General features: G+C 47.4%; 1 protein-coding gene across 2 annotated transcripts; it reads right to left on the bottom strand.

Moving 5' to 3' along the window:
- Positions 1–4579: 4579 nt before the first annotated feature.
- Positions 4580–9651, bottom strand: Xbp1 (X-box binding protein 1). Of its 2 annotated transcripts, NM_001271731.1 has the most exon segments (6): positions 4580–5812; positions 6121–6201; positions 6228–6266; positions 7004–7138; positions 8575–8671; positions 9422–9651. In NM_001271731.1, coding segments are annotated over 6 exon segments (1116 nt in total). In that variant the 5' UTR covers positions 9628–9651; the 3' UTR covers positions 4580–5254.
- Positions 9652–22532: the final 12881 nt, after the last annotated feature.

The raw sequence follows: 22532 nt of genomic DNA, 5'->3' as shown, positions 1-22532 counted from the left end.
GTATTGAAACCAGCTACTGTTTCTTCATCTCAGACTCAGGTGAATGAAGACTGTCTTCTGTTGAAGTGTACAAGTGTTTGGCTCGTGTCATTTGAAAAACTCCAGGCTTATTTAATGGGACCAACTTGTGAAGTTTATAGCCTTAAAGAAATCTCTGCTAAGAAGTTTTAGAGCAGCTTAGACGTGCAGGGACTGCGAGAGTCAGAGTTAGCCCAACGGGAGGGAGGAAGGGAGGAAACGAGTGACAGTTTTCCAGAGGGCCTAAGGCACCAGGGCTGCCTCTGAACGGCCGAAAGTGGCTGTGATGCGCTTGTAACCACTTGAGAGCAAAGATGTCTTAACTTGTCAGGAGTCCTTATTTGACATGACCCTGTTTGAGCGGGAAAGTGGACGTTTTGTGCTCCCTTTTGGACTTTATCTTCTTGCACATGTTTGTATAAAAATCTTCATCCTTGTGGTGCTTAGACCCAACTGTCCACAGCCCTGATGCCTCTGCCTTCTGTTTTCCCCTCTAGCATAAGACTTTGGCTTTTGCCTTAAGGTTTTCCTAAGGAATTAACAGGTCTTTTCATCTTGTGTAGTTTTTACAGTGTGAATAAAACATTGGCTCAGGATGCTAATGTGAAGGTCAGCAATTATCTAAAGCAGGTGAGCTCTGTTGAACAAATGTGTATTTTCAGTGAGTCTGAGTCGGGTGTGTGTGGGTGTTTTGTTTCTTGGCTTGGGGTTTTTTATTGTTCTTACTTAGTATGAAGAAATAATATGAGAATGCAGTTCTCATGATAAAAATCAGTTAAAAACTACTCATTCTTAAAAAGATAAAACTAGGATTTAGAAACAAGACAGGCCTTAGAACTGAGGAGAGACTGTTAACCAGCAGGTTCATCACCGCTCCGGACCTGGAGCCTGGCTTTGTTTAATGGTGGCAAGAATGCTGCAGTGCTGGCGGTGTTCTGGAAGATGTGTCAGATTTGCTTTAAAGATAAGAATCTGGTGTTTCTGTATTTTATTATTTTCAATAAAACTCAAGTGTTTTGAACTTTTGAAGTACCTGTAATCCTGTATATATGTAAATTAAACATTTTTTCCTTAGCTTTAAATTTTAATTAAGGTAACATCTTTATCAGTGAAAATTTGTCCTGAAAGTTTGATACTGTGGGGTTAAAGGTGAGCTGTTTATAGAATAGGCAGGCTGCTTTGTCTTTGTTAATATACCAGCAACATTCCTCTTAGCAGGTCATTCTGTGGGACATCAGATGTTGGCCTCATGACTGAGCCTTTTGATGATGAGGTGTACAGTTAGAAGCAGGAGGTGGAGGGTTTGAGGAGACCAGGCAGCTGATGGTGTTTATGCGTCCTGTGCTCAGGTCACTGGGTGGCAGCATTGCCTGTATACTCAGTTATTCTTTGTTCCCAGATCCTTGACTCAGGAGGCAGGAGTTTTTTTTGGTTCTTTTTTTTTTTTTCTCGGAGCTGGGGACCGAACCAAGGGCCTTGCGCTTGCTAGGCAAGCGCTCTACCACTGAGCTAAATCCCCAACCCATGGAGGCAGGAGTTTTACCTTTGGGTTACAGTTGCAGTAAAAAAAAAAAAAAAAAAAGACGTTACTTTTAACCAAATTTTGAAAACTGGGCGTAAACGTTCTCTAGTATCTCACCAGCTAATTAGTTCCAGGCTCTTGCTTTTGACCACCTGTTGGCTTCACAGAAATTTTAGTGCCTGTGATGTTGTCACAGCAACTTCTTTGAAACAATGGAGTATGACTCAGTAACACCAAATTAGAGGCATATATAGTGGTACTTGCCTGTCACTCCATCACTCAAAAGGGAGGCAGGATCCCCAAATTTGAAGGCCAGCCTGTTCCACAGTAAGTTCCAGGCTTTATGGCTCGTGAGTGCAAAATGAGTTAGCTACTCAGACAAGTAGGTTGGCGGGTATAGATTTGGTTCTTTTTTTTTTTTTTTTGGTTCTGTTTTTGGTTCTTTTTTTTCGGAGCTGGGGACCGAACCCAGGGCCTTGCGCTTCCTAGGCAAGCGCTCTACCACTGAGCTAAATCCCCAACCCCCTAGATTTGGTTCTTAGTCCCCTTGTTCCTCACACTAGTGGTGATGTACTTTAGAGATGAACTTTGAACAGAGCTGAAATGCAAGCTCCTGCAAGACACTGAGGCTGATTTTCAGCCTTGCTCGGTTGGGTATACCAGTCGTCCAACTTCATGAATGACAGAAGTCAGGACAGGAGGGTTGCTGGTCATTTTCTTCAGTGATGTAGCCACTGCTAAGTTGCCCGTTCGTATACAAGCAACCTTAAATACAATAGGACACACTGATAGAATATGGAAGGGGGATTAATTGGGAAGAGAGGGTTCAGTAGGAGGAGAAATGAAGATACTAGAGTGAATATGATTAAAACAGATTGTCAGAAAAAATTTTAGGTTACAAGGGTAAATAAAGTATGTGGGATAATTGTATAATTCTGTGATCCCACCATTTGAGAGGAGGCTAAAGTGGATCCCAAATCCAGTCATCGTCCCATATTGAGCATCTCATGAGCCCAGCATGGACTGCAAGAGACCCTGTCTCAAACGGTCTTGGGGGTGGGGTGGATCAGTCAATAAAGAGCTTGACTTACAAGCAATCTGAGTTCAGATCCCTAACACTCATCTTAAAGGGATTAGGAGCTGTGTACGCTTGTTATCCTATTACTTGGGAAGACAGGAGGTAGGAGAGTCCTGGCGCTTACTGGCCAGCTAGTCTACCTGAATTTGTGAGCGCCAGGTTCAGTGAGGGATCGTGTCTCAAAAAGGTTGACTCTGGCCTAACACGTGTACTCACAGGAATTCATACCTATACATGGAGCATATACACAAAAAATACAGAAATAGAGACTGTCTCAATAAGGTCACAAAGTTAACAGTTGGGTTATTTTGAGTTTCTAGGAGACAGGAGTTGCACTGACACTTGAAGTACTCTTTCTTTTTTTTTTTTTTCCCCCCAGAGCTGGGGACCGAACCCAGGGCCTTGCGCTTCCTAGGTAAGCGCTCTACCACTGAGCTAAATCCCCAGCCCCTTGAAGTACTCTTGGAGTAGGCTGGGTGCTGTCTAGCTGCAGTGGCTTGTCTGATAGAAAAGCAGTGAGGCTGATACCTCGCTGTTCATGAGGCCCAGGGATTTCTGTCTGCAGCCATTGCCTGCACCTTTAGTCTGAGTTTTGGAATAGCACATTAATAGGGTATTAGTTTCTTTTTTTTTTTTTTTTTTTTTGGTTCTTTTTTTCGGAGCTGGGGACCGAACCCAGGGCCTTGCGCTTCCTAGGCAAGCGCTCTACCACTGAGCTAAATCCCCAACCCCGGGTATTAGTTTCATAGAGTAAAAAGGTTGGATTTTAAGATCTAGCCAGGCAGCTTGGTGTTTCAGTATGAAAATGTTCTTGAAAACCAGGTGTTTTCTCAAAGCTGATCAGTGTATCTTTTCTGGCCATCTGTACAGGAAATGAAACCCTGAAAATCTACATCGTCCCATCCTGTTAGTACAGCAGCCACTTCAATGTGATGTTATTAAATGTAAGTGAGCGAAGTTTTAACTTAGAAATACTTCAGCTCTGTGGACAGAAGTAAATAAATCTGCCTATATAACCCCTAAATAGGTGTTGGTCCCCAAGCATTCATGAATAGCTTTCAGTCACAACACTGTAACCTGGCCCAAATGAGTTTGTGTTGCTGAGCACAGGATTGAGCTTCGAACTTGCCAGCCAGGTCCTTACCCTGAGGTGTGTACATGGAAACCCTTCCTGTCGTAGCAGTCAACACCTGAGTTTGTATTTGCAGCCGTGCCCTGCTTTCCCTGCTTGGACCTACTGACTAGACTCCCAGAATTCCTCCTGTATCAGTGAAAAATGAGGTTTTTTGCCAGGGCAGAATGCACAGTGAGGATGAGGCCATTGTCTTTGAAGTTTCATAGTTGATTTCTTCCTGAATAAATTTGCTTGTCTCCATTCTAGGGATGGAACCAAGGCTTCATGCATGCATGCTAGATAAGATACCCACCCCCAGCCTACACTAAGATTCAGTGAGGGAGTAAAACCTTTCCAAAGGTGCAACTTGCCAGTGCACAGAAAACACCTGGCAGACGTTCAGCTGCTAGAGACAGTCTGGAGTCCTTTGCAAGTTATAGCTGGTTCTAGTTGGTCCCTCATTTACTCAGCTTAAACCTGTCAAGAGTTAAGCGGGGAGTCTGATCATAGCGAAACACTAATGTAAAAAGTTCAGTGGTATAACATGTATACTTCTCCAGTGTGCACATCTTAGTTTTAATACCCTTCCCCCCGAAAAAAGGTGTCAACTGGCCAGAAGAAAAAGCTCTCTGACTTTTTTTTTTTTTTAAATAATTCTTTTTTTTTTTTTTTTTTTTTGGTTCTTTTTTTTCCGGAGCTGGGGACCGAACCCAGGGCCTTGCGCTTCCTAGGTAAGCGCTCTACCACTGAGCTAAATCCCCAGCCCGCTCTCTGACTTTTAAAAAAGTGGTGTGCTCACTTTAGATGAGAAATTACTCCCCTAGCAAACGATAAAGATAAACAGCCCTAAAATCATTCAACGGGGATGCTGCGTTGCTTTTTTAATTGCATGGGTAGTTTTAAATAAATGGAGAAAGCACCTTCTAGAAGCTACACTAGCAAGAAGATTCCATCAAGCATTTACACAGTAAATTTCCAATAATTTTACAAAGATTCTTGATCTTCACTTGAACTGGACATAAGGAAGGACAGGCCCCTCAGGTTGCTGTTTCTCTGCTTGTAGAAGGAAACAAAAGAAACCTGTGGGGCGGGGAGGAGAGAAAGAACTGGTGACTCTCATGTCTACTTCAGGACATGTGAAGAGGCCGGTGTGGAGCTGCACACCTGGTAAAGTCCAGCACTTGGGAGTGGGGTCAAGAGGGTCACAAGTTTCAGCTTAGCCTCGGCTACATAGCCAGGCTGAACGATAACTGTCAGATGACTTTCCCTATGATTTAGAGCATGCTACCACCTTTAAGATAATGAGAATCTCAAAAGCTGTAGTATTGGAATACCTTTGAAGACCTCAGACAGCTGAGTGTCAAAAGACAATACTTGGAAGTCATCTAAGAGGTTTGAAATACTTTAGAGGAATTCTTATAAGGCCAGATAGCCTCTACTTTGGCTTTTAGTGAAGCAGACAGGCCTATGCTATCCTCTAGGCAGTGTGATGATCAGGGAAGGAGCCCAGTGGTGGGTGGCTTTAGACACTAATCAGCTGGGGGAAAAGTTCGTTGGCAAAAGTGTCCTCCCAGGAGTGGTCTGTACCAAGTGGAGAAGACATGTCGCTGAAGGGAGAAGGGGAGCCCTCATATCCACAGTCACTGTGAGCATCCAGCAGGCAGGAAGGTGGTCTCAGACAATGGCTGGATGAAAGCAGGTTTGAGATGCCCAGCTCGGGAATGAAGTCATCATCCAAAGGTTCTTTCTTCACTGAGACAATGAATTCAGGGTGATCCTCTTCTGAAGAGCTTAGAGGTGCTTCCTCAATTTTCACTACCACATTAGTTTGGCTCTCTGTCTCAGAGGGGATCTCTAAGACTAGAGGCTTGGTGTATACATGGTCAAAACGAATGAGTTCATTAATGGCTTCCAGCTTGGCTGATGAGGTCCCCACTGACAGAGAAAGGGAGGCTGGTAAGGAACTAGGTCCTTCTGGGTAGACCTCTGGGAGTTCCTCCAGATTAGCAGACTCTGGGGAAGGACATTTGAAAAACATGACAGGGTCCAACTTGTCCAGAATGCCCAAAAGGATATCAGACTACAAGAGGCAAAACACAAAAGAGTTCACTATTAGAATGAATGTGAGTCAAATCTACCAGGAATACTCTTAGTACTGGGTCCCACAATGCTACTTAGGGCCTATGCTCTCAGATCACAGGACCCACCCACCAGAACCCCTTACCCCTACTCCATGACATAATCTACTGAAGACCTGGAAAGTGACCACTTACCCCTAACCCCACCAACTCTAAGTTCTCCATTTGCCCGGCTAGGCGTGCCACAGCCACTTAGATACTACGGAATGAGCCAGTCACATAGCGTTTAGTAAAGCAGAGCGAGCTCTACCTCAGAATCTGAAGAGGCAACAGCGTCAGAATCCATGGGAAGATGTTCTGGGGAGGTGACAACTGGGCCTGCACCTGCTGCAGAGGCGCACGTAGTCTGAGTGCTGCGGACTCAGCAGACCCGGCCACCAGCCTTACTCCATTCCCCTGGAAGGAAAGACCAAAGTAAGTAAACAGCTAAATGTCACCAAGGATAGATACACAAGGCAGCTGTGAGTCTCTGTTCTTCGAAGGTCGAGAAAGGAGCTGGGGAGGTAGCTCCGAACATAAGTGTGCTTGCTGTGCAATCCTGAAGACCCAAGTTCAAATCTCCAGCACCAAGGCAGGCACAGACAAAAGGCTCACCAGGGCTTACTGGCCACCAGCCTAGGTCCAGATTCAGTGAGACACTGTGCTTCAGAGGGATAAGGAGGAAAAGGGTAAAACATCTAACATCCTTCCTCAGACCTCTACGTAAGCAGGGATGTGTACAAACCCACACCCCTGTGTATATACACACCTACATAACCAAACCAAGTAGCATCTGCCTGTAGTGGAAACTTTGGGAAGGTGGAGATGGGAGGGTTATCAGCAAGTTTGAGGCCAATCTGGACTGCATGAGACCCTGTCCCCAAAAAAAGGCCAACAAGCAAGCCACTTGCTCATACCTGTAATCCCAGCCCTTGGGAAACTAAGGCAAGAAGAAGTTCAGTTCAAGGAAACGGAAAATTTCAGGTTTGGTCAGTTAAGCATGGGGCCTGTAGTCCCACGACTTCAGAAGCAGAAGACACGACACAAGTTCAAGACCAGCCAAAATTAGACATTAAGACCTTGTCTCAAAGAGGCAAAGAGGACAGATTTGGTGGGAGGCCAAGAACACGAATCTGGTAAATCACAAGATTCACCTTGGACTCTGCCTCTGAGACCTCTTCAGTAACCAGGGCATCCATCCCCAAGCGTGTCCTTAACTCCTGGTTCTCAATCACAAGCCCATGAGTTTTCTCTCGTAAAAGCTGATTTTCTAGCTGGAGTTTCTGGTTCTGTAAGAAAATGCAGAAGAGGCTATTAAAACGTGAAGTTTTGCTACAGTTGGTTTCCTTATTGACCTGGTAAATTCTATGCTTGTGTCACTGCGTCCCTGGGGGCTAACGGTATAGGTGAGTTGGTAGAATGCTTGCCCTACCAGGCTTGAAGCTCTGGGTTCCACCTTCAGTTCTGCATAAAACTAGCAAGGGTGGGTGGCTCATGCCTGAATCCCAGCTCTTGGGACATAGCAACAAGAGAAATTTTGGGTCATCTTTGGCTGCACAGCAAGTTAGAGGCCAGCCTGGGAATACATCAAGCTGTCTCCCAAAAAACTGCCATTGAGCGCTCAAGCAGGCAGAAGAACAGTTTCCTCAAGGCCAATCTCTGAAGAAAAACAAAGCGAGTGTTATCAATGGTGTCACAAACAATAGTAATTCACCATCCCATCTTGAACGGGCAAGTGTAGATATATGTGGTAGTGATCCAGTAGCAAAGAAATGGGGCAGCCTAAATGCCCATCAACAGATGGCGAATGAACCATGAAAGTGTGGTGCACCCATACAGTGGGATAGTACTCATCTGTTTAAAAATAAGGAAAATTGGGGCTGGGGATTTAGCTCAGTGGTAGAGCGCTTACCTAGGAAGCGCAAGGCCCTGGGTTCAGTCCCCAGCTCCGAAAAAAAGAACCAAATAAATAAATAAATAAATAAGGAAAATTGGCAGGGAAAATGTATAACTTTGGAAAATATATTAAGTGAGGTGACCCAAACTCAAACCAGGGCGCACGTGCGCATAAAAAAGTGGGTGCAAATGAGGCAATGCCTAAAAAAGCTAGAAATAGCTAAAGTTAACTAAACGTAAAAACTAAAGCATCTCCCAAAAGGGTAAAAGGATGCTGGGGTGGAGGGGGCACAAAGGGGCACTGATAGCAGAAAGGATGCAGGGGTGGAAGGATGTAAGGGAAGGGGCGGGTGTGACAGGAAAGATCACCTAAAACAAGCTCTTTGAAAATGCTCTAAGGATACTTAAGACTGTGCTAAGTGACAATTCAGTAAGGGTGGTGGGCTATACCTCACAATTGGCTTTTTAAAAAAATGCTATTGATAAGGCCCACACTGTAAGAACCAGGTGACGATTAAAACTTTCAAAAGAACAACAGTTCTTGCTAAGATTGGTTAGTGGTCGAAACCTAGAAGGAAGGGCAGCTTTGGTGAGCCTATGGCAAAGCCAGGAGGCGCTACAGCTTAAACAATCAATGATCTATCCACCCCAGCTAGCGTCTGCCCAGGCTATGGATAGAAATCTAGCTGCCCAGGGTGAGTCATGACCGCCTATCTGCTAGGCTGGTTAAACTTTAAACGGCACTTTGAGTTGTAGTGTAAAGGGCTGAAGCAGCTTACGATGGGCCCTGAGATGCAAGGCATAAAAGCATGGCCTTAAGTCCCTTTACCTCTTCTTCCAAATCCACCACTTGCTGCTCCAGCTCGCTCATCCGGGCTTTCTTTCTATCTCGCGCAGTCTGCGCTGCTACTCTGTTTTTCAGTTTCCTTGAGGGAGGGGGAGACAAAGAACATATCTGAGTCATCTCCAGCTTTCCTGTGCCTTCCATTTGTAAACGTGGCCAGCTGGTGCTTTCGTTGGCTTTACAGAATAAGGCTTAGCAGTGGTAAACACTCTTGAAGACTCCTCTCAAAACACACACACACACACACACACACACACACACACACACACACACACACACACACACACACACACACAGAGCTTTCTGTCCACAGACCTTGAAGACTTGCTTGATTCTCTCCCGAGTGGCTGTCCGCCCGGATCTCATTTTACCACCGGGCTGACACATTCCCGTTGCGTCATAAGCTTCTTCCCTCCTCCCCCGCTACTTTCTGGTTCCAATTCCGTCCTACAGGCTCCTTGCTTGAGCGACATCCATGAAAGCGGCAGGGGCGCTACCAACTGTCCCTCCCCAAGCCCAACTCTCGGGATGCCGGAGGCTGTTGACTCGGTTCCCAGGGTTGAGTTCCCAAGTGGCTGCAATGACAGCTGGAGCGTCTCCGGCCCTACTGCCACAAAGAGCAAGTTTTTGCAGTAGAATGGGCGTCAGGCACGTTCTGTACCTGTGTCGGGCGTTCCTGCACACACCCCCGACACAGAACTTTGGAGGGGCTGCCACCTCAGTCCCGCTTTCGAGGCGAATCTAACCCACCGTGAGGAGCCCGCCCGGCTGGCACACACGAGAGGGTCCCGATCCTGCAGCCCCGCGCCCCAGTCCCGCCCGCCGGGCCCACCTCCGCAGCGCTTTCTCCTCCGGGCTCAGGTGCGTGAGGCGCTGCCGCTTGCGAGCCTGCGGTGTCCCGCTCGCCTCCGACCCTGCGGCTCGCGGGCCCGGAACCATGAGCGGCAGCGCTCGGCCGCCGGAGGCGGGCTGACCAGATAGGAGTAGCACTTTGGGGGCCGCCGAGGCCGCGCTCGGCGCCGCTGCCACCACCACCATAGCCAGGAAACGTCTACGCCAGCGCCGCCACCGCCCCGTGGCCGCCTGCCGCGCCCAGCCTTTCTAGGGTCGTGGCCGTCTGCGATTGGCCTGTGCTGCGTGACGCGCGGCTGTATTCATCGTTTATTGGTCCTGCAGGCCCGGGGGCGGGCTCAACGCGGGCGGGGTGAGTGTCCAGCGTGGCTGCCCAGCTGTTCGCCGTGCGAGCTGGGCCTTAGGGTGGGTGGACGGTAGAGACAGCCGGTTGCTGAAGTCCAGGGTCCAGGGTCCTCGGCAGACGCGTCCCCACACAGCTGAGACTTTTACCCGGAATGCCAGGCTTTCCTCTCAGGCCAGATTTCCAAACCGAGTCTCACAGATCGTTACCATAGCCCGACCACGTTATAATGTCCGGCGCCACATCGGTCCCTAGTACAGCCGAAAATCAAACTGGTGGCATATCCGGTTTAGAGTTAGCGAACACATACACACAGACCTGGGGAATTTCACAAAATGAGTGTTTAGGAAATGAGATTATTGCAAAACGAAATGTAGTAGGGTGGTGCTCGCCTGTAATCTCAGCACTTTATAGGCAGTTTGAAGCCAGCCTGGGCTACATAGAGAGGTCTAGGCCAGCTGAAGCAATAGATCAATCCCTATTTCATAAATTAATCGATTGATTAATTAATTAATAACTTTAAAAGAAAACACCAGAACCCTGTTTAGCATGTAGTGAGGGATTAATAAATAAAGTTTGCACAGGGAGAATACATTTGGTTTTGTTTTTCTTCACATTTCTAAACTCTTGTGGTGTGAGCTTTTATCACAGTTGTCTTTGTTTTGCTGCGCTGGAGCCTGACCCCAGAACCTATTGTTCTACCACTCGACTCCACTATTCCGTCAGCCCACTTTATCTGTGGAACTAGAGATACCACTGAGCTATGCCTCCGGCCATTAGTATTTCTTTCACTGGGGAATGGGGTTGGGGGGGGGTGGAAATAGGTTTCAGGGGATGGTGTGATTCAGTTGCTCTCAGCCTTATTCTCTAGAGACAGTGCGTTTGAAGCTTACCGCTGGGCTATGCTGGCCATTAAACCTCCAGGGTGGTCTGCCCGTTCGCTTTCCACCACTGGGATTACAGCAGGCTCAGCCTTGCCAAACCTTTCTCCTGGGTGCTGTGCATTTCTTACCCACACACCCATGTGTCCAGCCCCTACATTACTATTTTTTCTATTTTTTTTCTTTTCTTTTTTCCTTTTTTTTTTTTTTTTTTTTTTTTTTTTAGCTGAGGACCGAACCCAGGGCCTTGTGCTTGCTAGGCAAGCGCTCTACCACTGAGCCAAATCCCCAAACCCCTCTTTTTTCCAACAATCTATTTTTTAGTCACTTTATATCCCAATCACAGCCCCCCCTCTTCCCCGTCCTACCCTTACAAATCTTCCACCCCCATTGCCTTCCCCCTTCTTCTTAGAGAAGGGGAGCCCCCTTGGGTACCACCCCACCCTGGGACATCTAGTCTCAGCAGGACTAAGCACATCCTCTCCCACTGAGGCCCAACCAGGCAGTCCAGGGAGGTTGAATGGGATCCAATGGCAGGGAACAGAGACAGAGACGAGTCCACTTGTTAGGAGACCCAAATGAAGACCGAGCTTCACATTTGCTACAAATGTGTAGAGGTCCAGGTCCAGCTCCTGCAGGTTCCCTTGTTGGTGACCTCTGTGAGCCACCGTGGTCCCAGGTTAGTTGACTCTGTGGGTCTTGTGGTGTCCTTGACCCATCAGCTGCTGGATGAAGCCTCTCAGGAGACAGTTATGCTAGGTTCCTGTCTGCAAGCACAACCGAGTGTCATTAATAGTGTCAGGGGTTGGCTCTCTCACACGGGATGGGTCTCAAGTTGGACCGGGTGTTGGTTGACTCCATTGGTCGCTCCATCTTTATCCCTGCACATCTTGTAGTCAAGACAAATTTTGGATTGAAGGTTTTCCGGGTTCATTGATGTCCCCCTCCCCCTCAGAAATCCTACCTGGCTACAGGAGGCCACTTCAGTCTCTATATCTTCATCTGGTAGGAATCTCAGATAGGGATAACCCACCCCACCCCCGTAGACTCTCCAAATCCTCCCCCTACCCCACTCTGGCCCATCCAAGGCCTCCAGCTAATCACCAGAGAAGTTCCCATCCCCACTGATTTCCGTTCTCATTCCCTGCCCTCTCCCACCCACACCCATGCAGTAGTTTTGTTTTGTTTTTGTTTTGGGTTTTTTTTTATGTATTTATTTTATGTAAATACACTGTCACTGTCGTCAGACACACCAGAAGAGGGCATCAGATCCCATTACAGATGGTCGTGAGCCACCATGTGGTTGCTGGGAATGGAACTCAGGGCCTCTGGAAGAACAGTCAGTGCTCTTAACCGCTGAGCCATCTCTCCAGCCCCTATGTTAGGATTTTTTTTTTTTTTTTTTTGGTTCTTTTTTTTTTTCGGAGCTGGGGACCGAACCCAGGGCCTTGCGCTTCCTAGGCAAGCGCTCTACCGCTGAGCTAAATCCCCAACCCCCTACGTTAGGATTTTTAATGAGAAGAAAATAAATGTTCCTTGTGAGAAAAGAGCTACTAGGCTTTACCCTGGATCCCTTGACCTGAAGCAAAGCCACTCAGGAGGCTAGAGTTGGTTGGTTGGTTACGGGTTGTGGTTGTTGTTGTTGTTTTGCTTTGTTCACTTTTAGATCAGCAAAGTTTGGTTTTACCCTATATCTCTGGTCTATCTAGTCTCTGGTCACCTAAGTCATCTAAGGATGAGAGCCAGGCTCTCTTGGAAGAGGAGTCAGCCACCAAACGACAGTAAGAGAGCAATTTAGATCAAGATATTAAACCCGGAGGAACCTGAGGCAATTCACAGATGCACGTTTTGTTTTCTGGAAGCGACTACAGGTGTTGAGTTCCCTAGATTACACAACAGAACCTTTGCAAGAAGGTGCTGCTTCCTGCCCGGTGTGTGGCACATCCCCGGTTCTCGGTGTTCAAAGATGAGTAAAATTGCTAGTTGGCAATTGGAGATTATGCCAAACTTCAAAGAGTTCTAAGTAATGGTTCAGATCAGCGCTTTGAAATCATAAATACACTTCACCAGGGAGGAGCACATCGCGAACCGCTGCTTTAAATAAGCATGTTCTGTGAGCAACCATTTTCTCATTTCTTCTGGCATCCATTTTCTCTGTCCACAGGACAAGGGGAAGTCAGTGACCACTCCTTTAAAACAGGCCGGTCCAGCTCAGCCTCTGAAGCACACACTGTTTCTGTGGGCTTGTATAGGCAAGGAATCAACATTGCTGCAGGACAAGAAACCGTTGTCCCTTGGGCTGTGAGCTGCTGGGTCCTAAAGACATGAGATTCACCACTGCCTTTCCAGAGCAGTCTTTGGAGGTGTCTTCAGGTAGAGACCCATGTAGAAGGACCTTATAAATCTGTGAAAGGCTCTGGGGAAAGTCACTTAACTGTGGCTTAGGATTAGGACACCAAGACAATGCCCCGCTGTGCCAGAAATCCCAGAAAAACATTGAAATCCAAAGCCTTTAGGAGCTGAAGAGATGGGTCGGCCAGTCAGGGCAATGGCTCCTGAAAGGGAAGAGCGGAGCTGATCCCTGGAAGCCACGGAAAGTTAGAAGGAGAAAAGCAAGGCCACAGAGTTGCCTCTGACCTCCAACACACAGGCTGGGTGCATGCTGAGTTACGTCCCTCGTCCACACATACAAGCGCCGTAATAATAATTATAAAAACCATTAGGCATGAAAAAGAAAAGGCAGAATCGAGAGTGGGGATTAGCTGTACAGCATTTGCTTAGCAACCATGGGAACCCTACCACCACCGGAAAAAAATGATCGAAGAAAGAAAAAGGGAAGGGGGGCAAGAAAGAAATAAAAAGAATGCGGACGGTTCCATAGGACCGCCTCTGTGGGTGGACAGAGCCCAAGACTCGGAGCAGAGGAGAAACATTTAGTGGCACCTATTTTGGTCTGGGTTAGGGGGGTAGGAGTGGGATGTTGACTTTTCACTCCTTCTTATATTTCTTCAAGGCTTTTTATCTTTTCTGGCAAACACTTCGAATCATACTGCAAACAGTGACTTGACCGACTGCAAACTGCTGTTCATGAAATCTTCAACAAACGCTCGAATGGCTTCATATCCTCTGTCCAAGATTATGTAGATAAAGTCGTGCATCAGATACCATTACTGCTTTAAATACATCCACAAGTCGCAAGTCACAAATAACTTTTGACCTAATTTTTGTTTTGTAAAGTTTATGTATTTGACACAAGGTCTCACGACGTACCTGAGGCTAGCCTGAAAGTGGCTTTGTAGACCAGCTTGGACTCACAGAAATCTCCCTGCCTCAGGACTCTCTGTTGTTACGTGTGTGTGTGTGTGTGTGTGTGTGTGTGTGTGTCTGTGAGTATGTGTTTGTGTGTGAGTGTGTGTATGTATGTGTGTGAGTGTGTGTGAGTGTGTGTGTGTGTGTATGTGTGTGTGTGAATGTGTGAGTGTGTGTTTGTGTGTGTATGTGTGTGAGTGTGTGTGAGTGTGTGTATGTGTGTGAGTGTGTGTATGTGTGTGTGAGAGTATGTGTGTGTATGTGTGTGTGAGTGTGTGTATGTGTGTGTGAGTGTGTGAATGTGTGAGTGTGTGTTTGTGTGTGTATGTGTGTGAGTGTGTGTGTGAGTGTGTGTATGTGTGTGTGAGTGTGTGAATGTGTGAGTGTGTGTTTGTGTGTGTGTATGTGTGTGAGTGTGTGTGTGAGTGTGTGTGTATGTGTGTGTGAGTGTGTGTGTGTGAGTGTGTGTGAGAGTGTGTGTATGTGTGTGTGAGTGTGTGTATGTATGTGTGAGTGTGTGTACGTGTGTGTGAGTATGTGTGTATGTGTGAATGAGTGTGTGTATGTGTGTGAGTGTGTGTGTATGTGTGTGTGTGTGTGTGTGTGTGTGTGTGTACGTCCACATGCATGCAGTTCAGAAGAGGGCAGCAGATCCCCTACAGCTGGAGTCGCAGGTGGTTGTGAGCAGTCACGCATGTGTTGAGACCTGAACTGGAGTCGTCTGGAAGACTCGGAAGTGTGCTTAACCACTAAACCATCTTTCCAGACCTAACTTAAAGTGTTCCTTTTGACCTGTCCCCATAACTCTCTCCCCTTGTGCTGGGATGGAACCCAGACTCCTGTTCATTCTCAACAACTGTTCTACTACTGAGCCACAGCGCCTGCTCTCTCCCTCAGTTTTTGACCATTTTTGATATTTTTGTAATATGTTTGTTTTGTTTTTTAGGGAATCTCTTAATTGATTTATTATGTATGTATGTATATGGGTGCTTAGTCTGCATGTATGCGTATGCACTGTACGTGTTCCTGCTGCCTTCCGAAGCCCGAAGCATGCAGCAGATCTCCAGGAACAAGAGTCACAGACTGGAAGGGGAGGGGGGAGGGGGATGTTTGCCCGGATACCGGGAAAGGGAATAACACTCGAAATGTATATAAGAAATACTCAAGTTAATAAAAAAAAAAAAAAAGAGTCACAGACAGTTACGCACTGCCATGTGGGTGCTGGGAATTGGGCAGGGCTGCTCGGTGAGAGCAGCCGGGCTCTTACCCACTGAGCCACCTGCCCTCTGTTCTTAGTCCAGCTCTAGTCTTGCAATCGGCCGTTGCGCAAGCTCTGGGGATTGAACACATGGCTCTGCACATCCCAGGGCAGCTCTCTGCTACTGAGCTATGCCGGCTCAAATGATCTTCCTTCTTTCTTCCTTCTTTCCTTCCACCTTAATTTTTTGTTTTGTTTTATTTTTTAATGCGTACGGGTGTTTTTCCTGTATGTACGTCTGTACAGCATGTGCATGTCGATCCCGGGGAATCTAAGTTACGGATGGTCTTGAGCTGCTGTCGGGTGCTGGGAAGTAAACCACAGCCGGAAGTTCTCTTACCCACTGGGCCATCGCTCCGGGCCTTTATTGTCTTTATGAGACAAGATTTTGCTATGTAACCAGGCTGCCCTGGAGCTCAATATGTAGCCCAGGCTGGCCTCAAACCTGTTCTCTTGCCTCAACCTCTCCCTTGTGGAGTCCCAGGCATGTACCACCATGCTCTGCTTTGTTGTCTGTCTTTTTGGCAGTGTTTGGGATTAAACCTCATACCTTTAACAGAGAATGTGACCTCGTACTCCAGTGCCTTAGGCATGTGATAAAATGGGTGTGAACTTTCTCAGGTCTAAGAAAAAATGGAGAATATTATTTAGTGACCAAGCTCTGGCACTAAGCATGTTCGTTGTTGCCAGAATTTATTGCTTCTTTTTATTGTTTATTTTACATATTCCTTTATTTAACAGCGCTGGTGGGGTGCCACTGTTTCTACATTTTCTTAGCATCCAGAATCAAGAACTACAGGCACATGCACTATCTGCATACCAATACCTATAACAAGATGCAGGTAACAATGCTTACTTCCCTTATATATTAAAAACACTGAGTTCACGCCAATTCCAACCCAACACCAGAAGCATATATATGTAAAATGAGACAGGGTCTCACTGTGTGGCTCTGGTCTTGGCCTTAAACTCACAGCGATCCCCCTGCCCCTGCCTCTCCAGTGCCACCGTGTCAGCTCAAAAGACATAGTCATACCCTCTCCCTTCAGATTTTTTTTTCTCTAAGATTTTTCTAATTTTTCAGTAGCATGTGTTTCCGGTCTACGCACGCACATGTTGGTACCCTAGAGACCAGAGGTTTAGGAACCCCTGGAGCTGGAGTTTCAGGCAGTCATGAGCTGCCTGGCCTGGGTGCTGGGGACCAAACTCTACAGAAGCAGTGTTGAGCTCTTAACCGCTGAGCCGTCTCCCCAGCTCCCCCACTCTTACGTTCTTAACTTAGTTCTCTAACAGTGAGAACATGGCCTTCAAGATCGGTGCCTTGTCCCAGTTATCACAGCGATTGGGAGGCCAAGGCAGGAGAATGAGGACAGAGACAGCCTGGGTAGTGCGGCTGGGTGGGGGCGGGGGCGGTGTTTACATCCTGGGAGGGAGGGAGGAAGGAAGACCGGAGGGAGGGGGAGGGAAGGACAAGCCCCCCTTAACCTTAATGTCCTTACTTGCTAAATAAATAATACTCCTGTTTGTACATGTATGTAATCTATTATCAAGCGAGAGTTCAATCTTCAGCCTCAGAATGTGTAAACCCTCACACACAGGTATGTATGTGTGTGGGTGACAGTATGGGCAGCTGTTCATCCGAGTGTGGGGCCGGGGTGCACATAACCATTAGTGTGGGGCTGGGGGTGCACATGACCATTAGTGTGGGGGTAGGGTACACACGGCCATTAGTGTGTACAGAGGCCAGAGGCTGATGCCAGGTGTCTTCCTCTGTCACTTTCCACCGTATTTTTTTGACCAGGGTCCCTCACTGAACCTGCAGTTCACCTTTTCCTCTAGGCTGGCCGGCCCCTGGGGTATGGGGCCTGTCTCTGCCCCGCCCCCACTCACTCCCACCCGCAGTGGTTGGATTCCGGGTACCACCACAATCAGACTGGGCAAGCCCTCGACCCTCTGAGCGGCAGGACATCATCGCAGCATCTGTGGTGATGAGGGCTTACTTACTGTCTATGCTCCCTCATTCGTTGAGCAGGTTTAAAAGAGTCATAAAAAGTTTTATTTGTTTTTAATTTTTTATTACAAATTTTAGTCATTAAAATTGGAATGGATGCTGAGCGGTGTAAGGTTTTAGTCCCACCCAGCACATGAGAGAGAGAGAGAGAGAGAGAGAGAGAGAGAGAGAGAGAGAGAGAGAGAGAGAGGCAGATCTCTGTGAGTTTAAGACCAGCCTGGGCTAGTGTTTAGTGTTTCGTAGCCTCTGGATGGAGTCTCTGGTTTACAAGGTTATAGGTTCTAACATTTTTGTTTTTCTGTTTTTTGTTTTTTGTTTGTTTGTTTTGTTTTGTTTTTTTTACAATTTTGCCATCAGTAGCAGGCAGACCCAGCTCAACACAGCCTCTACCAGCTTGGGGAACCCCCCCGCCCCTGCTCCCGGACCTGCCCGAAGGGAAACCCTTAGTGATGCTGTGGGAAAGAATTTCAGGGCGAGCTGGAGCAAGGCGGAAGTCAGTGAGTTTATTAGGAAAGACCTGGGCGTGACTGCTCCAGAGAGTTTTTACAATGGCTCATATGTGACCCCGCGCGGCGTTCTCGGCGGGATTCCTCAAAGGATGCACTTCACCATGGAGTGGAGTGAAGGAAAGTGAGCTGCTGTAAGGATAAGTGAAATCACACACGGGGGTGTTATATAATGAACCTGGGGTTAAAACTTACAGAATACTTTGAGGCCCTGAGTTCGAGATCCAGCTACCCAGAAGGGGGAGAGAGGGAGAGAAGCGGAACTAGGAGTTCAGCTGGTAGAGGGCTGCCTTCTTGGGCTCGCTTCTCAGTCCCGCGGAAACTGCCCCTGGTCTTCCGGGCTGTGAACCCTAGCATTCAGAAAGTGGAAGCGGGCGATCAAGGGTTGAAGGTTATCCTCAGCTACAAAGTGAGTTTGAGGCTAGCCTAGTCTACATAAGACTATCTCTCAAAACAAAAGAGAGAGGGAGAACGAAAAAGAGGAGGAAGAGGTGGAGGACAGAGGTCAAGATGAGGAAAAAGTAGAAAAAGTAGTAGAGGTCAAAAAGTAGGAAAAGACCTACTCCGTTGGGCCTGATACTGTACCTCTGTGGTAAAAGTGTTCAGCATGTTCAATCATGTGGCGTGGACCCTAGCACCGCCGATTTATTTTTAATTTAAAAAACGAAACAACGTCCTTGTAAATATTTACATTTATGACAAGACATTTTTGTGACCAAATTATAAATCTATAGGGGTGTCGAAGAAAGCACGCCCTGAGTTGTTTGTTAAAGACATCTTGTCAGACTTGATCCCCTATAGAGGGAGAGTGGAACAACGGGTTCTGAAGCTGGGACACAGGTTGGCTTCGACGCCAGACGCAGCACGGCCAAGAAGGGTTTTTCAGCGCAAGAGCAGGAGAGAAGCGGGGTGGATGGAAAGTTACTAAGAGGAAACTTCAAAGGTGAAGGAGATCCTGGCTAAACCGACCTAACAGGCTGCATAACTGCAGGCAAGTCAGGTGGCCAGCCTCAGCTTGGAGGTGAGCAGATATCCAAGTCCCGAGTTCCCGATAAAGTGACAGACATAATGCCACTAGATTCCATAAGAAAGTGCACACCCGGACCTAGAGGAGGAGTTGGGCCTTGCTTACAAGGACGGAGGCACTGGAAGGCAGGGAACAACAAAAACTGTTACACAAAATAGAGGCAAAAGGGAAGACAGGTCAGGAGAGAGTTTGCTTAATACAAAGCCTAGGGCTCCATCCCGGCACCCAATGCATCGTGTGTGTGCGCGCACACACAGAATTTTTTTTTTTAAGATTTATTCATTTATTATATATAAGTACACTGTAGCTGTCTTCAGACACACCAGAAGAGGGCATCGGATCTCTGTACAGATGGTTGTGAGCCACCATGTGGTTGCTGGGAATTGAACTCAGGACCTCTGGAAGAGCAGTCAGTGCTCTTAACCGCTGAGCCATCTCTCCAGCCCCCAGAATTTTTAAAAATTTAAAAGAAAAACGCAAGAAATGAATAATTAGAAGACATGAAATAAACTAGTAAACAAATTCAAACATATAAATATTTAAAAATAAACGTAACAGCTGAAGCTATGGGTCAATGGTTAAGAGCACCGGCTGCTCTTCTAGAAGACCTGGGTTCGATTCCCAGCACCTACATGACACACCCAACTGTTTGTAACTTCACTCCCAGAGGTGTCTGATGCCGTCTTCTGCCCTGCACACCAGTGGTGCACAGACATCCAAGAGAGCAAAACACTCAAACACATGAAACCAATCAATCAATCAATGTGAATAATCTGGATGTGGTGTCTCAGGCCTACAGTCGTAGCAATTGGGGGGTAGAGTCAGAAAGATTTATTATAGTACCGATAATTTTGTTGTCTACTGTACCAATGATTTCATCATCACCACCACCACCACCACCACCACCAACCACCGTCACTGTCATCGTCGTCGTCGTCATCATCATCATCATCATCATCATCCTGCTCAGACACCGTGTACATGCTAAACTTGAAGGAGACCTCCACATAGTGGGGGGGTTCCCTTTGGACACCGGATTAGACACAAACCCCACCCAGACATCTGTTTTCCTCTATGAAGTAGGGAAGAAAAAAATAAAGTGTCTGCTTTCTGACTCAGGGAGAAAAACAGCAGCAAAGGGCCTTGCAGGTGTCATTTCTAAGAGAAAGGGGAGTCTGGGTTAGAACTGGATAGGATGCAGGAGATCTGGGTTAGAATGGGCTAGGATGCGGTGCTGTATTTTGATTGGGTGTGTGAATTAGGTGAATCAAAGGGGGCTTTCGATTGCCGGACTTCAATACTTTGATAGTTGGAACCGGGTGATCAGCCTCAGGAGAAGGAAGTGTCTAAATAAGGGACCAGAGCTCGGCGGCCAGCTTTAGGAATGTAATCGAGTGGTTTTTATCGAGGCAGAGGGAGCCATGTTCACCAGGCTCGGGCTGCCCAGAGTCCTTTCAAAGCACACACTCAACTGCCAAGGTCCATTCTGGCCCTTTGAACAGCAATCGAATTCCCAGATTTCCTAAAAAATCTTCCTCTCCCCTTCCTCTTTCCTTCCTGCCATCCATTCATAACCTGGCCTCAAATTCATAACCCTTTTGCCTTCTCCTCCCAAAGCTGGGATCTCAAGCATCCTCCACCACGTCTGGCCTGCAATGTGCTTCAAACGACAGAACTGTGGTTCAATCACCCTGGAAGACTGGTGTGTTCCACCATTCTCATGAAGGCAGAACTCAGCCTCAGGCTGTCTCATCGTGGACACAGAAATGCCCGGAATGCTCACTCAGTAGCTTGTGGAGTATCTGTCTACTCTGTTTTCCTGTCTGTTTTGTTCAAGGAGCCTACTAGAAAACACACAGCTTCCAGACTCTCCTGAAACTAAAGATAGCTGTGTGGTACAGTTCGAACCAATGTGTCAGTGGAAGTTCCCAGGCGTTGAGGATTCCAGGAAGTGTATTCAGAGGCGAGGACTTCGCTGGAAGCCTTTTACCTCTTGCCTATCGACTTTACTTCCTTTCCCTTCATCCTGCCTGGAATGCTGACCTAGTTCCAAAAGCTGAGAGGGTCTCAGCAGCCATTTTGCAAGTATGAGGAAAGAGAGCTCACACATGCTAAAGATGTGAAAAAGAGCTTAGGTACCTCATGGCTTCATAGCGTGGCCACCTACCCAGGACTGAGCACTCACAGTCTCGAAGTTCTGTAAGAACCGCAAATACCAGGGCAACCGGGTTCTCCTGACATGTCATAAACTATGGTCCTTGCTTTTCCCACTGCCGGTGATGGCCTCTCTGAACACTGAGTCTTTGTTGTTCTCATGGATGGGATGTCAGCCCTGGGAAGAGCTACGCCTGAGGAGGGCACCAGGAAGTAGGTAGTCCTGAGACAGCAGGACGTGAGGTGAATCACTTAGCAGGAGTAACTCTCGTGGGTGGGAAGAGAGAGAAATGATAATCAGTTTAGGACTATTGATTGATGACTTTTCTTGTTTATCCTTGTCTCCACTGCAGCCCTGTCTCGTTCCAAGAACCTCTCCAGTGTGTGTGTGTGTGTGTGTGTGTGTGTGTGTGTGTGTGTGTGTGTGTGTGGTTTCACCTGCGTATGCACTCAAGGGTAGTGTATGTTCAAAGGCCAGAGACTGGTGTCTGGTCTTGTCTATCATTTTCTACCCTATTTTGGACTCAGGGTCTCACTGAGTCACGGTGGCTCACCAGCAAACCCAGGATCCTCCTCCTCCCAGTGGATGCAGATGTGTGCCAGTGTGCCTCTCTTTGTCATATGAGGGCGGAGAGATGAGCAGGGCTCCGTCCTCATGCTTCTGTGGCGACCATTTTGGCAGCTTGAGCCGTCTTTCCAGCCCCTCCTTCCCTTTTATTTTGCTCACAAATCCCATTTCCTCTTTCTTTTTTTTTTTTTTTTTTTTTTTTTGGTTCTTTTTTTCGGAGCTGGGGACCGAACCCAGGGCCTTGCGCTTCCTAGGTAAGCGCTCTACCACTGAGCTAAATCCCCAGCCCCCCATTTCCTCTTTCTATTAAGTCAGTTTTTCTACCTCAGAATCAATCACTGACTTTTGGAGCGAGACAATTCTTTGCGGTGGTGTCGGGGAGGCTATCCTGTGCCTCACAGGGCATTTAGAAGCGTGTCTGGGGTCTCTACCTACAAAATTCCCAAAAGTGTGCCCTCCACCCCCAGGATGTGAGAACCAAAGTTGTCCTCAGACATCGCTGGGTGGCTTCAGACAATGCCAACACATCCCCTTGCTAAGACTGCTCTGAACTCAAGCCAAGTGTCCCTGGTTTCATCGCTCTGGCTGGCCTGTCTGCACCCCCACAGCAGACTACACGAACTCAGAAGGTAGGGGATGCCTACATCTGCCTGAAAATCAGCCAACCAAGTGTAGAAATCGTTCTGAAGAACGGGCATAGAATTCAGCATGGCGGATACCACGATTTCCATGTGCAGTTTGTTTGTGGTAATGCCACAGTTTCAGCAACAAGCAAACAAACAAATAAACAAAAACAAGCAAACAAGAAACCCACCACACTGAGGACTAACCCGAACACACCAATTACAACGAAAAAGGCTGGCTTGGAGGTGCGTACCACTGAGCCCAGCCCTTAGGAAGCTGAGGCAGAAAGCTTAAGTTCAAGGCCCAGCCTGGGAGAGAACTTGTGGTCGTCAACTCTCCATTTCAGATAGAGGGTCCCGAGAATCAAATCCGGATCTGGTGTGGACTCATCTCACCGGTTCCCCAATTGC

This window comes from Rattus norvegicus, chromosome 14 (genome assembly GCF_021556685.1).
Source record: "Rattus norvegicus strain SHRSP/BbbUtx chromosome 14, alternate assembly SHRSP_T2T, whole genome shotgun sequence".
Classification (NCBI taxonomy): domain Eukaryota; kingdom Metazoa; phylum Chordata; class Mammalia; order Rodentia; family Muridae; genus Rattus; species Rattus norvegicus.
Note: the sequence above shows the minus strand (reverse complement) of the source record. Positions and strands in the feature narration are given on the sequence as shown.